The sequence below is a fragment of the Schistocerca serialis genome, chromosome 6 (assembly GCF_023864345.2).
Source record: "Schistocerca serialis cubense isolate TAMUIC-IGC-003099 chromosome 6, iqSchSeri2.2, whole genome shotgun sequence".
Lineage (NCBI taxonomy): Eukaryota > Metazoa > Arthropoda > Insecta > Orthoptera > Acrididae > Schistocerca > Schistocerca serialis.
In genome coordinates, this window is record NC_064643.1 from 103,760,067 (window position 1) to 103,773,043 (window position 12,977).

Here is a 12,977-nt window from a genome sequence, read left to right on the forward strand (position 1 = left end):
TGCAACTCTCTAGAATGAAATGATAATTAAATCAAGGGACCCTAAGCTGCTGACAGGTATTGATACACATCAACAGGGACAGTTGAAAATGTGTGCCCTCACTGGGACTCGAACCTGGGACCTCCTGCTTACATGTCAGATGCTCTGTCCATCTGAGCCACCAAACGCACAAGGATAGTGCGACTGCAGGGATTTATCCCTTGCTCGCTCTCCGTGAGATTCTTTTGGACATGTCCAAAAGAACAGATACCATCTTCATATAGTTAAGGCTAACTGGCCATTGACCTTCTTCTGTTCGGATGCGCACTTATGGGCCTCAGTAAGATTGTCTGCCGGGTGTAATGAGTGTAATGGGCAGGGGTACTACAAATGTAGTGTGTGGACATTAAGTTGGGAATGTATGTCTCACGGGGAGCATGCAAGGGATAAATCCCTGTAGTTGCACTATCCTCTGTGCCCTTGGTGGCTCAGAGGGATAGAGCATCTGCCATGTAAGCAGGAGATGCCGGGTTCGAGTCCCGGTCGGGGCACACATTTTCAACTGTCCCCATTGATGTATATCAACGCCTGTTGGCAGCTTAGGGTCTTGATTTAATTATCATTTCATTCTTGAGAGCTGCACGGTCACCAACAGTATCTGTTCTTTCAGACGTGTCCGAAAGAACAGATACCATCTTTGCTTTTAGTATGTTGTCCACTGTACAAAAGTTTGTGACTACACAAATTTTTCCCTTGCTTTCCTTTGTTGATTGAACTATAATTACTGATGAAGTCTTCAATTTATTGACTCTTGGGTTCAATGCAAGCAGGTTGACATGAAATGTAAATAAAGAAATCACCTGCTGTTTGGGAAAATAAGTGAAAGTGTAAATGTATATCTGGTACTGGGTGACAAAGCCTTAGACAGAGTAAATTCTACAATATTTCTGGGGATTCATGTAGATGAAAAATAAATTTAAATGCCCATGTAATAAAACTTGAACAAAAACTCTATTCAGCATCTATGCAAATGCAGGCTTTGTTGCTAAATCTCATTGATGAAATATTGGGTTATCAGCTGTATCCCTTGTGTCTTCTTGTTACCGCAATTCAGCTGACAAATCATGAAGATTTCATCAGTTCCATTTGCTTTGGTCTAAGAATTATCTTAAACATCTCTACCTTGTACCCTCACTACATATATATCACGTATTATGACCAGTGCTGAAGATTTTCAGACAACTTTTATAGCTGCGGTACCTGAAGTAGCACAGCATTCCATTCTCAGTAAGCAAAAAGAAGTACTACACAAGGGCACCAATAAAACATTTTTTTTAAAAAATCTGCAATTTTTCCATCCCCTGAAACATGAAATCATAGCCAGAGACAGTTTTTTTTTGTTATTTGTGAGTGTGTGTGTGTGTGTGTGTGTGTGTGTGTGTGTGTGTGTGTGTGTGTGCGATGTGACTTAACATCTTCACTATACTGTGAAATTTGTATTACTGTGTATAGATCCCTTTGAATTACCTGGTGTGTAGTATTTTTCTCATAATGAATTCACATAAAATTTACATGTACATAAGGCAACATCATACAGTATTTATTGTCTATGGATGGATAAACATAATTAAAAAACATGTAGGTGGTGTACGCTGATGTACCGAGTGAGAGGTGTAAATAGTAATAAATGGGAGTTAAATGAATGCAGATTGCAGACTGTCTGGGAATCTGTTAGGTTATTTAATACATGAATGATGCTCTTGGATAGTAGGCAACAAATATTGATTAAAAAATCAGAGAAGTATTCAGTGAATGCCTCAAAAGTGGCTCCATGGTTTGTGTATTTGTCAGAAAATGTAGAAAGTGTGAGTGCATAGCTGATTTGGAATAAGCAGACCTATGATTCTTGTTTTGTTTTTAAGCAGTGTTTTTCTCAGGTTCTATGTTCTTTGTTAGCCAAAGTTCATTTGACATGCAATGATCATTGCATTATTCGCAAAAGACTGGTAAAGAAATTTTAAAAATCTGAAAATAAGATATTTATGACAGTAAATAAAATTGCTGTACATATCAAATACTCACCAGGTTTGTACACTACAGACCAATAAGAAATAGTGATGCATACAGCAGCTGTTGTAGCTATTGTGTGAATAGCCCAGTAAATTTTGTAGTGCAGTGGCATGGTGTCAGTGCCTGCCTCTGCTGAGGATGAAAATAGAGGTAAGTTTTTTATAATTCTTTTTGTCAAATGATTTACTGTTATCATTAGTAATAACTATCACTTATATTGATTTACCTGATATCTGATGCTTCTCCTTCAACTTTGCAATGTATACAATAACCAGACCAAAGATGGCTTGAATAGTGCACATTGTAATTCCCCAGTTTGTGAGATATATTAGCCATTTCCAGCCAAGTACTGATTTTTTCTGCATCATGCTAGTTCCCAGCAGTGAGACAATAAACACAGCCAGGAAGAATATGGCAACCACTGCTCGATATAATAAATATGGAACTGAAATGCCATCTCGCAGTTGCCACTGTAAAATTAGAGTGTATTCATTTATACAAATATGGATAGGTGATTTACTTAACGTAGTAGGTAAAGAGGATATAATTTGCAGTGGAACTCTTATTCTGTGGTGCTGATAACAACATAAATATGTGGATGCTAAATTCATTCTTTTTAACCAAGGGAATATTCAGCATAAGCATGGCACATTCATCAAGGAAGAAGAAATGTTGATGGACTCTGTTGAATTTGGATGAACATTTCTTGCCCATTCACATTCCGAGCTTATAAAAAACAACCTATTTCCTACCTGCTAAAGGGCCTACATTTTTCCCTGAACACACGGAAGATAACAAATTGCACCTTCACGAAATTAAGTTTTCTTATGCAATAAATTCCCAAATATTTTCTGAAGAAAGGCACTTGGTATGAACACCTTTGTTTGTAACAGTATTATGCTTCTTAATAAACATCAATGCAGATCTTTTCTTCTGCTGTGACTGGTTATGGTATCCATAGGGTTGTAATTTTTTTCTTATACGTGCTGGTAGGTCCTTGATCATGTATACCTTGACTTCTCGTTGGCTTGAAATAAGTTATTCCGCAGAACTGCTGTTTTCTTCAGTACAACTTAATCTCACATATTATTCCTAAATAACGAATGCAGCAATCGCACAAGAATTTCATCAACGTTCTGACACTTTTAATGATTTAAAAAATTTCTTCGTTGTCAACTTCACAACAAGAAGTTATGTCATTTGTCGTAAATTATAGTAGACTGAATCATATAAGTGGTTAACCAGTGTTGTATATTTACCTGAGATTTTACAAATATGTTGGCTGTCTGATGATCTATTTTGAAATGTTCAGCTGAAAACGCCTTCTTCCAGAATCCTTTCATTATTCCTCAGTTATTTGGATATAGTATGTGTGAAATAGCTAGTGCCTGCTGTGAAATTAAATTTGACAGCTTAGAGGAAAATACTGGCAAACAATTAATAATAAGGTATTGACAAATTATCCAAGATACAAAAGTGATAATCAGCAAGAGAAAGGATCAGTAATTACCTCATTATCTGTTTGGCTATCTCGAGAGGTAGTGTTGACCCACAGGAAATTTGGATTTGGGCACTGGTAGGATTTTATGAGTCCTCATGATAAAGACATTATGGTGAAATTCTTGGAGATGACAGAAACTATTGTGAAATATATGATTATTAATTATTTGCTTACATAAATATAAGTTTTATTTCATATCTGGTAATAAATGGTCAGAACATAAAGAAGCACAACAAAAGTTCTTTCTGGAGAATTATACAAGAATATGCAACAATTATTTCCCTTATTACTACTAAAGTCTTTCAGTATTATAAGATAAAATGGATACATTGGAAATATATACTCAAAAAAAAATTCAGTCTTACTTGGAAAACAGACAGCAGATCACTCAGTCACTTATTGTGTACCATGAATACCACCATGAAGAAGAACCTCCAAGGATCTGGAAGCAGATAAGATTTACACTAATAAATTGAACTAACTATTAGAAATCACATTAATAATTAATTAATGTTAAACTACTACAAAATATATATGCTTATTCAAACTAAAGTTAATGTGATAAAATTGACAGAATGAAGCTACTTTGAAAAATTCAGATACATTAATTAGCTGCTGTATATCTCCTACTGATAACTTAACTAAATAAACATTATGCAACAGGGTACCAAAGGTCTAATGCTGACTTTTAAAATAAAACTCGTGTATAGTTCATGAATTGCAAATTATTCATCTAGAATATAAGAACAGAAATCATTTGTCTCAGTGAACACTGTCATTCAGAGGATAATATTACAATATTAATTAAATAAAAATTTATGAACTAACAAACAGCTTTTGGAGATGAGGTAAATCAATTAGAGGAACGTGCAACCTATTCAATCTGATATAAATTAAGAATTGAGAATCTATTTTAATTGCTGCAATGAAAGGATAATATTCAAGAGCTGCTGATCTGCAACAATTGAACCTTTCCTGTTCAAATTTTAGTGTCTAACTGAAAGTCACAAAAACAAAAAAGAGAAAACAATCTATGGTGGCTCCACCATCAATAACTGCAGCAAGGGAAAAGAAGCTTCTTTTGCCAGCATGGAGAATGCCAGCAATGAGGCTATCTCTGGTTGAGCCAGTTCACTCTCAACAGTTGTGTGTGCACAAGCTTTCCTCTGTATCATAGTGCTGGTGTTAAAGTGCATTTTATATGCACTAGCTGCCTTAGTCATTCTGCTACAAGTATTCCTACCCAGATCCAGCACATCAGTGACCCTATGGCAAATGTCAGCAGCTACTATTGTTACCCAGTGTACTACACCTCATCACTCACACTCTAACAGTGGAGCTAATATACATTTAAAGTTCTAGTAAACTATAGGTACAAGACAGTGATGTCTAAAATGCATAATTTAATGTTTCAGACTAGCAGGAATAGTCACCATTAAATGTGTAATACTAAAGTGATGTTTCTATGTGTCAAGCTGTGGGTAACAACAATGACATTTGTGTACATGAACAATGTGTGATGATTTTTGACTTACTAGATGATTTCAGTAACAAGAACAACCTGTTTTTATACCACCAAGATGCTGTTCCATAGACTGTTATGGACAGGCACATGGCATGGAATTTAATTTTCTCAGCTCAGTCATGGTGGGAACATCTAGCAGCACCCACACATAAAGTCATGCAAGGTAATTTTCTTCTCCGACTTTCTTCCATGCTGCATTTGGACCTGGGGAGCTCGTCTGCCATTGCTCTCCAACTTCACGTGCCACCACATCTGTGATATAATTTCAGTGGACCATTTGTTCAACCAGGACCTCACTCCAAGCTGCCATCATTTCGTACGGACGAACCAGTTATGTGCAGTCACTGAGTAAATTCTACAGAACTATGTAATTTTCAATGAGGACTCAAAGTTTGTTGCTTTCTTGAGCCACATGGGCAGCACATCAACATCATCAGCTATACCATAAAAACACCCAAAGCTTATGGCAAATATGACATGGCAAAGGCAGCTTTCCTCCACTGGCTAACTAGGACACTGGAGTGACAACTATGTCGTCATTTACAACAAGCAATTAGATACCAAGATATCCTCTTAGTTTTTGAGGCACCTTCACACATTAATTGACTTGACCCTCATGCCAGACAAAATGCTATGGATGTCCTGGCTCTTTAACACTAGAGTGGTGGAGTTTCTAACATTTCTAAAATGGCAGGAAGAGTTTATTTTGACCCTGCATAAAATATTTTCATGTATGACTTAAAAAAGTACTTTATTTTAGACTACACTAATCCCTTGATTTTTGTGAGTTGTAATGATAATTATTACACTACTGTATCACCAATTTATCCTTGCTCATGCACACTAGTTATCTAAACTGTAGACTTTCATACATTGAGTACTCGTAAAAGCTTCTAGACATTTTTAGCATATATGGGCCATATTATAATTGCCTGTGTTCTACACAGCTTCACTGTACTTATTTCTCAAGTCACTGTAATTTGTCAGACACAGTCAGCAAAGGTGATTTCTATTTGATGCACATATTTTCTGCACATGGCTTTGTGGAAATCTGCACCATAGTCACTGGTCTTATTGCCTTTCAGAGGTTGATTTGTCACTTCTTCTCCTTTCTAGACGATTTTGATCCCATATTTTCTTCTCTATGTTCTTCTTGTTGTTTCATTCCTTAGTGTTCACTTGCCTGCTGAAGTACGATCTCCTTCCTTTCCATTTTCTTGTTTGTTACCATTTTGTAGATGACCATGTTTTTATTGCCCCCATGTCCAAAATGTTGTAGAAGACATGCACTGGCACACAGTGTTTTCGTATATTAATAGGTCGCTTGATCATCCAGGTCCACCTAATACTTTATTGCATTTTAGAACGTCATGGTTTCAGATTTTTTCTTTATTATTTGCTTATTGTTACTTCAGCATGCAGTGCACTCAGAAGAATGACTTTTTTTTTCTTCCATCCTTAGTATACAGACAGGGTGCAGTCTGTTTTGCCAGTCTGGCACAAGGTGGTGGTGCAGTGTATTTCAGCATTTGACTACTTTACCTCAACAGGGATTACATGCAGATCTTGTTCATTATACCAATTAAAGAACTTCTTACAAACTGAAGGGGTGTGAAGAAGTCAACTGTCATCATGTTTTAATCTCCACTTAGAAATGGCCCCATGACATGCAAAATGATGCACTCATATTTTAGAGTTGTTACTTCTCTGTGTGTGTGTGTATGTGTGTCCTCTTTTTTGAGGAATGAGAAAGAATTACATACATAATTTGTTGCTATATTGGCACCAATCCAGAAATTAAGATCATATTTATTGGGTTTGTTGGGCATGAATTGAGTGAACCTGCATCTTATCTGCATGTTTATATTTTCTGCAGGGTGATAAAAACAAATACTATTTTCCAAGAATTTTTTCAAATTTTCAAATACAAGAGCAAAATTATTTTCTGGGAGGCTTTCAGCTCAGGCTGATTTTTCATCAGATTGGAGAAATCTGAGATGCTCCTGAAATGTGTTCCTTGGCATAATAATGTCCTTGTTAAAAATACATCCCCAATAATGTGGCTAAAGAGCCTCTGTAGTCATATCATTAATATAAATGACACCCCAAGCATATATGATGGCTAACAATTTTTCCAGTTTCCTAAGTGATATGGTCCAATCATTGTTTTTTAATATGTTTTGAACATTTGATTCTGTGAGATGTAGCTCTGGTTCTATAAAACTGAATCAGGAAGCACTGAAAACTGAGTTTCTACTCATTGACAAGTGTATCTAGTGGGAACTCATCACTTCTTTAATTGTTACCAGCCACCCTTCTTCAAGATGATAAAAAATTGACAATCTCCCACTAGGTTTCATCTCTAATGATCATCTTTGTAGAGGCCTGTTCTGATGGATGAGGTGAGAATAGATATAAATCAACATCTAAATCCTCCTCCAATAATCACTCCTCATTCATAATGTCTTTATCTTCATCTACACTTGTCTTTGATACAAAATACTCACCTTCATCAGCAACACAACTAAAAGCCTATCAGTCAAAATTAATTTATATTCCTTAGTCTCATCCTCATGCAAAATCATGACCATCTTTATCTGTGGTCAGTAGAGAGATCCAGTATGTAGAACCAACAATCATCATGTGGAATCAGGGCCAAACTAGCTTGGACCACATGTCATGAATGTAGGTAACTTAAACAAAATGATGAGATGTTTGAAAATGTCTTTCATGGACAAAGAATATTATCTGAATGACACGATATAAATTGTAGCAGATTGAAATATGCACATGTCGAGATGCAACTATCAGCACCAACAATCTGCATGATTGCTGATTGTTGCTGTTTTATTGTTTGATTGTTTACTTACATGCAGAAGGGAAAGAACAGTGTCAAATTGTCCCATATTGCTGTTCTAAATATATCAAAGGACATGTCCAAGAAAATATAAATATTTTGTAAATCCTAATACATTGTCATAAAAAGGAGAAAAAAATTAGGAAAAGTCACACAATTTCATGAACGAAATTAAAAAAAATGGATGTGACTATGAAGAAAAAAGAATGACAGGTGACACTGTGACCCCTTCTGTCATTCTAGTGCTAAGCTATCACCATAGACACAGATGGCCATGATTTTGCATGAAGATGAAACTATGGAATGTAAATTAATTTTGGCTGATAGGCTTTTAGCTGTGATACAACACTGATTGAATTCCCATACAACAATGACAGCCAGACACACAGCTTAGGATCACACCATGGCGCAAGGCCACAGGCAACCTAGCCAAACTGAGCATTCAAGGATGCTACCGAGGATGATGCCACCAGCAAGTGCTGTGGTATCAGTGACTTACTGCCAGTCAAAACAAACATGCCCCCAGCAATCAGCAGCATGCTGTGCCCAGGCAAGCTGTTGAGGCCTCACCCAGTGTTGATTCAATGCATGCTTCTGTGCTTGCCCCATGTAATCACTCAGACTTGAAACTCAGTCCACAATAGGTGCTCCAGGTCAGAGAACTCATCCAAGTTACCTATATTCATGACATGTGAAGCAAAATAGTTTGGTCCTGATTCCACAAGCTGATGGTGGACTCCACATTCCAGATCTCTCTATCGACCAATTTCTTCTCATCAACATTGGTTCAGAATTGAGTGTGCCCCTCCCCCGAGAGGACCTTCTGACTGAGTTGACTACACTGATCATCCAACCTATTGCTTCAAATGATTTGTCTGTTGTGATTTATGGAATAGACACTTGACGATCGAATGGGGTCTGCGTGACATGCTTCCATGGCAGTTCTTGGTCTCAGAATCAAAGAACCTGTCTTGGGAGCAGCCTTTCTTCACCACTTCCATTTCTCTCCAGATCTGAATGTGGGACACACACACACCACAGTGGTGGAGAATTATGTCCAGCATCATTGATGTCTCACCACAATATGAACAGCTGCCATTGAAAATACCAACCTGCAGGCATCAAACCCTGCCACTGCTTGTGATAACCATCTCTGACTTCTCTGTGACTGCCAGATAATAGAATCAGAGTTACAACAGATCATCAAGTACTATGAAAAAGTCAGAAAAGATAAAATCACACCACACAAGGAGAATCACGAACTGCATGCTAAAATTCTTTTGATTGCAGATGAACTCATTGTCATGTTTTATTGTCTGCAACGTATCACACAGAAGCAGTCACACCATTCTAGCATTGCCATCATGGATGAGACAGTGAGCACTGAGACTTTGACAGCAGGTACACACACATCACCAGGACATATTGGTACTGCAAAGCCTGTCGCACCGTCAATACAGGTCATTATATTGAAATTTTCTCAAAGTACATGAGAACTCTGTGTGTGACAGTGCTGCTCCTCATCACTAGTGTATGATGTTGCAACAGAATGATATCTGACTTTGAACTTTACTAGGTCTAATATTATGCCTCAGCTTCCCTCCTTTCACAACAAAGTGCTGTGACTTGGCCCAGGCAGACTTCATGCAGCCAAGTGAGTTACAAACGAATTACTATGAGCAGGAATTGTCAGAGAGTCTGTCAGCCCTTGGGTCTTGCCCATCTATCTCCTGTCCAAAGAGTATGGCACCTATCAATTATATGGTGATTATCACGCGCTCAACACTTGTGCAGTAGCCAATAGCTACCTGTATTGAACGTTCAAGACTTCACCCAAACTTAAGCAGGTGCTTCTGTGTTCAGAATTTTAGACTGCAGAAAAGCTGACTTTCTAGCCCTCATGGACAAGGAGGGCATACGAAAGACAGTGATCATCACCCCATTTGGGCTATACAAATTTCTGTTCATGCCATATGGCCTGAAAAATGTGGCACAAACTGGGCAGCATTTCATAGACAATATTCTCTTCAAGTTCCTTTTCTGCTATGCATATCTGGATGATATTCTAGTCTTCTGCCCTTCCCACATGAATGTCAGGAACATCTCACAATCATTTTTGAAGTACTGAAACATTTTGGCATCATGCTCAATTACAACAAAAGCCAACTGTGAAAATCCAAAGTGACCTTCCTTGGCAATTCTGTTAGCAATGATGGCATCCAACCAACTACACAATTCAGTTGCTGCAGTCCCAGAACTACAATGAATTACATTGATTTCTCAGCGTGATGAACTTTTACCAGTGGCATTTGCCCATCCGGGCTCCAGTGAAAAGTGCACTGGCAGGAAAATATGGATGGAGAAAAAGAAATCCTGAATGGATCCTGTAAATGCTATAATAATTTGATCAGATTAAAGACAGCATACCTCATGCTATAACATTGACATACCTGCTGCCAGTTGCTGCACTGTCAATCACAACTGACATGAGACATGTGATGACTGGAGCAGTACTTCTGCAGACTATAGCAGGAGTACAGCAACTGTCGAGGCAATGGGTTGGCAGAGCATTGCCACTACACACTAAAAACTGCACTCATATGTCACATTGGTGATTGAACAGAATCCTTGCCATGGAAGCTTTTAGACATGCATTCTGTGTTTAAGGTCTTTGCATTTCATTATTGGAAACCCTATACAGTGAGCAACTTCCCCTACCAGCTGACTTCATCTTGCTGACACAACTGCCAGTGGATAAGGATTTACCTCAACTCATCTTCAAAGTGGAACGGCCCATTGCACATCTCAGAATAACACCTCCACAGGCACACAGCTTTCCCAGAATTTTTGTACATCCAGCTCAAAAAGTGACTATGTCAAGTTACAGGATAATACAAACTCCCCTGCAGTCACTGTATTCAGGCCCCACAGAGAGACAAACTGCAGGACTAACACCTTCAGTGTTCTCCTCCATGGTAAACTGTCCATTGTTACACTGAATTATTTTAAACTGCATGGTTTCTGCAGGATATCAGTGGCACAGCTGATGAAGGTATCACACACACACACACACACACACACACACACACACACACACAAGAAGACATGACAGCGAATCTGGGTGATAACTTCGACATCATTGAAGGACAGCATGGGGAATGGCAGGTTAGTGATGGACTTTTCTCCAGACAACTCATTCACAGCAACCAAACCCCCACAATGTCGAACTGATCACAATCAAGTCGTGATTATCAGCTGATGGAGTCCGTACCACCACAACTACTAAGATTATTTTACATGCCTAGTTCTGCAGGACCAAATTGAGGAGCAAATCTCCAAGGTCATGGAACATGTCAGTAGATTAAATTACAATATAAAAGTAATAACAGATGAAGACAGTAATTGTTCCGAAAGAACAGATATCAATGATGACCATGCAGACATGTCTGCTTGTGTCTGTATGTGTGGATGGATATGTGCGTGTGTGTGAGTGTATACCTGTCCTTTTTTCCCCCTAAGGTAAGTCTTTCTGCTCCCGGGATTGGAATGACTCCTTACCCTCTCCCTTAAAACCCACTTCCTTTCGTCTTCCCCTCTCCTTCCCTCTTTCCTGATGAGGCAACAGTTTGTTGCGAAAGCTTGAATTTTGTGTGTACGTTTGTGTTTGTTTGTGTGTCTATCGACCTGCCAGCGCTTTCGTTCGGTAAGTCACCTCATCTTTGTTTTTATATATCATATTTATGTATAATATATGTTAAAAATATGTAGCCTGTGTCCATCTGAATGTTCATTAGAACACTTTATAAAAATTTGAAGTAAATCAATCAAGAAATTTTCAGGAACTTTGGTAATAACCTTTCCCATTTATATCTTACATATTTATTTATGTATTATATATATTAAAATAGGTATATAAAATGCATATATTAAAAGGCAATATTGTTCAAAATTTCAAAGGAACTGATGAAGAACTTTTGGAGATTTTCAACTAACATACATGAGATTTTTTCTAGCAACATATTTCTTGTAACTGAAAATTATGTGAGCTGTATAACTGTGTTTACGATTTGCTAATTTATGGTAAAAGTAAAAAGACAATAGAACAAATCAAGACTCTGTTATACAAACAGTATCAAATGAGAGGCTGAGATGAAATAAAGAACTGTCTTGGGCAGTGGCAGCTGGTGATCGTGTACTTACGTGCTACAGCTCACTGTAAATATTGTACTAAAATTATGACATTTCTTGTCTAATACACGCTGGTATGTGAATAAAATGGTCTAAAACATGTTTTGAAGTGCTCCCTTTTCAGTAGCAAGAAACCAGTGCTGAAATTATGGTCAGAAAAGGGATGCAGATGTCTGCTTTTGACTGTGCATGCTCTAATGAGACTTCATCCATGCTGGCACTTGGGCTGCTATGTTGCTCACAGTGCCAGGTCAGTATTTTTCTTTCAAAGTGCATATAAGGTATTGTACAACCAATGTGGCAAATTTTGCAGATGATCTGCCAAAGAGGCCCTTCTCCAGTTGATATTTAGAGGATAAAATGAGACTTGAAGAGTTAAGCTGACCTAATCCAAACTTAAACCTAACAAGTTCCTAAAATATTTTACCTGAGTGGGCTGTAGGAAAAGGTAAAATGCTTTCTAAAGATTAACAGTGGAGTAGGAGGGATTTCTGAGCAATGCTAATCAGATCAGCATTGCACTGACTGATAATTTATAGTGTTGCACCGACTGGTAATTCGTCGGCCCAGGCTAGGGTCTCACTACTATCACCTTATTTTTCTTTTCTTCATTTTATTTTATTCCTTGTAATGTTAAGCTATCAATTATAGAATTTAAATGCATTTAAACAGTTTGATTTATATATGTAAAATTAAAATATTCAGTTTAGTTACTACTAGTACCCTTAAAAGTTAAAAGGCTATAGGCTGTGGGAAAAAAGTGAATAGAGAAGGAAATTCAGTATTATGGAAACAGTTGGATCTGCAGGTGTCACGTTCTCAATGCACATTTTTACTTTCCGTGTATGGTATTAGGG

At 37.7% G+C, this 12,977-nt stretch overlaps 1 protein-coding gene across 8 annotated transcripts in view; it reads right to left on the bottom strand.

The window, feature by feature from the left end:
• LOC126483855 (protein rolling stone-like) overlaps positions 1–12,977 on the bottom strand; it is a 160,517-nt gene that overhangs the window by 20,718 nt on the left and 126,822 nt on the right. For 4 of the 8 annotated variants that reach the window (XM_050107072.1, XM_050107070.1, XM_050107074.1 and 1 more), the window contains exons 2-6: positions 3,916–3,992; positions 3,560–3,687; positions 3,309–3,440; positions 2,276–2,519; positions 2,062–2,181 (exon numbers count right to left, since the gene is read on the bottom strand). In XM_050107072.1, coding sequence (XP_049963029.1) covers positions 2,062–2,181; positions 2,276–2,519; positions 3,309–3,392 — 448 coding nt within the window. In that variant the 5' untranslated portion in view covers positions 3,393–3,440; positions 3,560–3,687; positions 3,916–3,992. The remainder of the gene's footprint in view (positions 1–2,061; positions 2,182–2,275; positions 2,520–3,308; positions 3,441–3,559; positions 3,688–3,915; positions 3,993–12,977) is intronic. The other 4 variants (XM_050107076.1, XM_050107075.1, XM_050107077.1 and 1 more) reach the window with 2 other exon arrangements.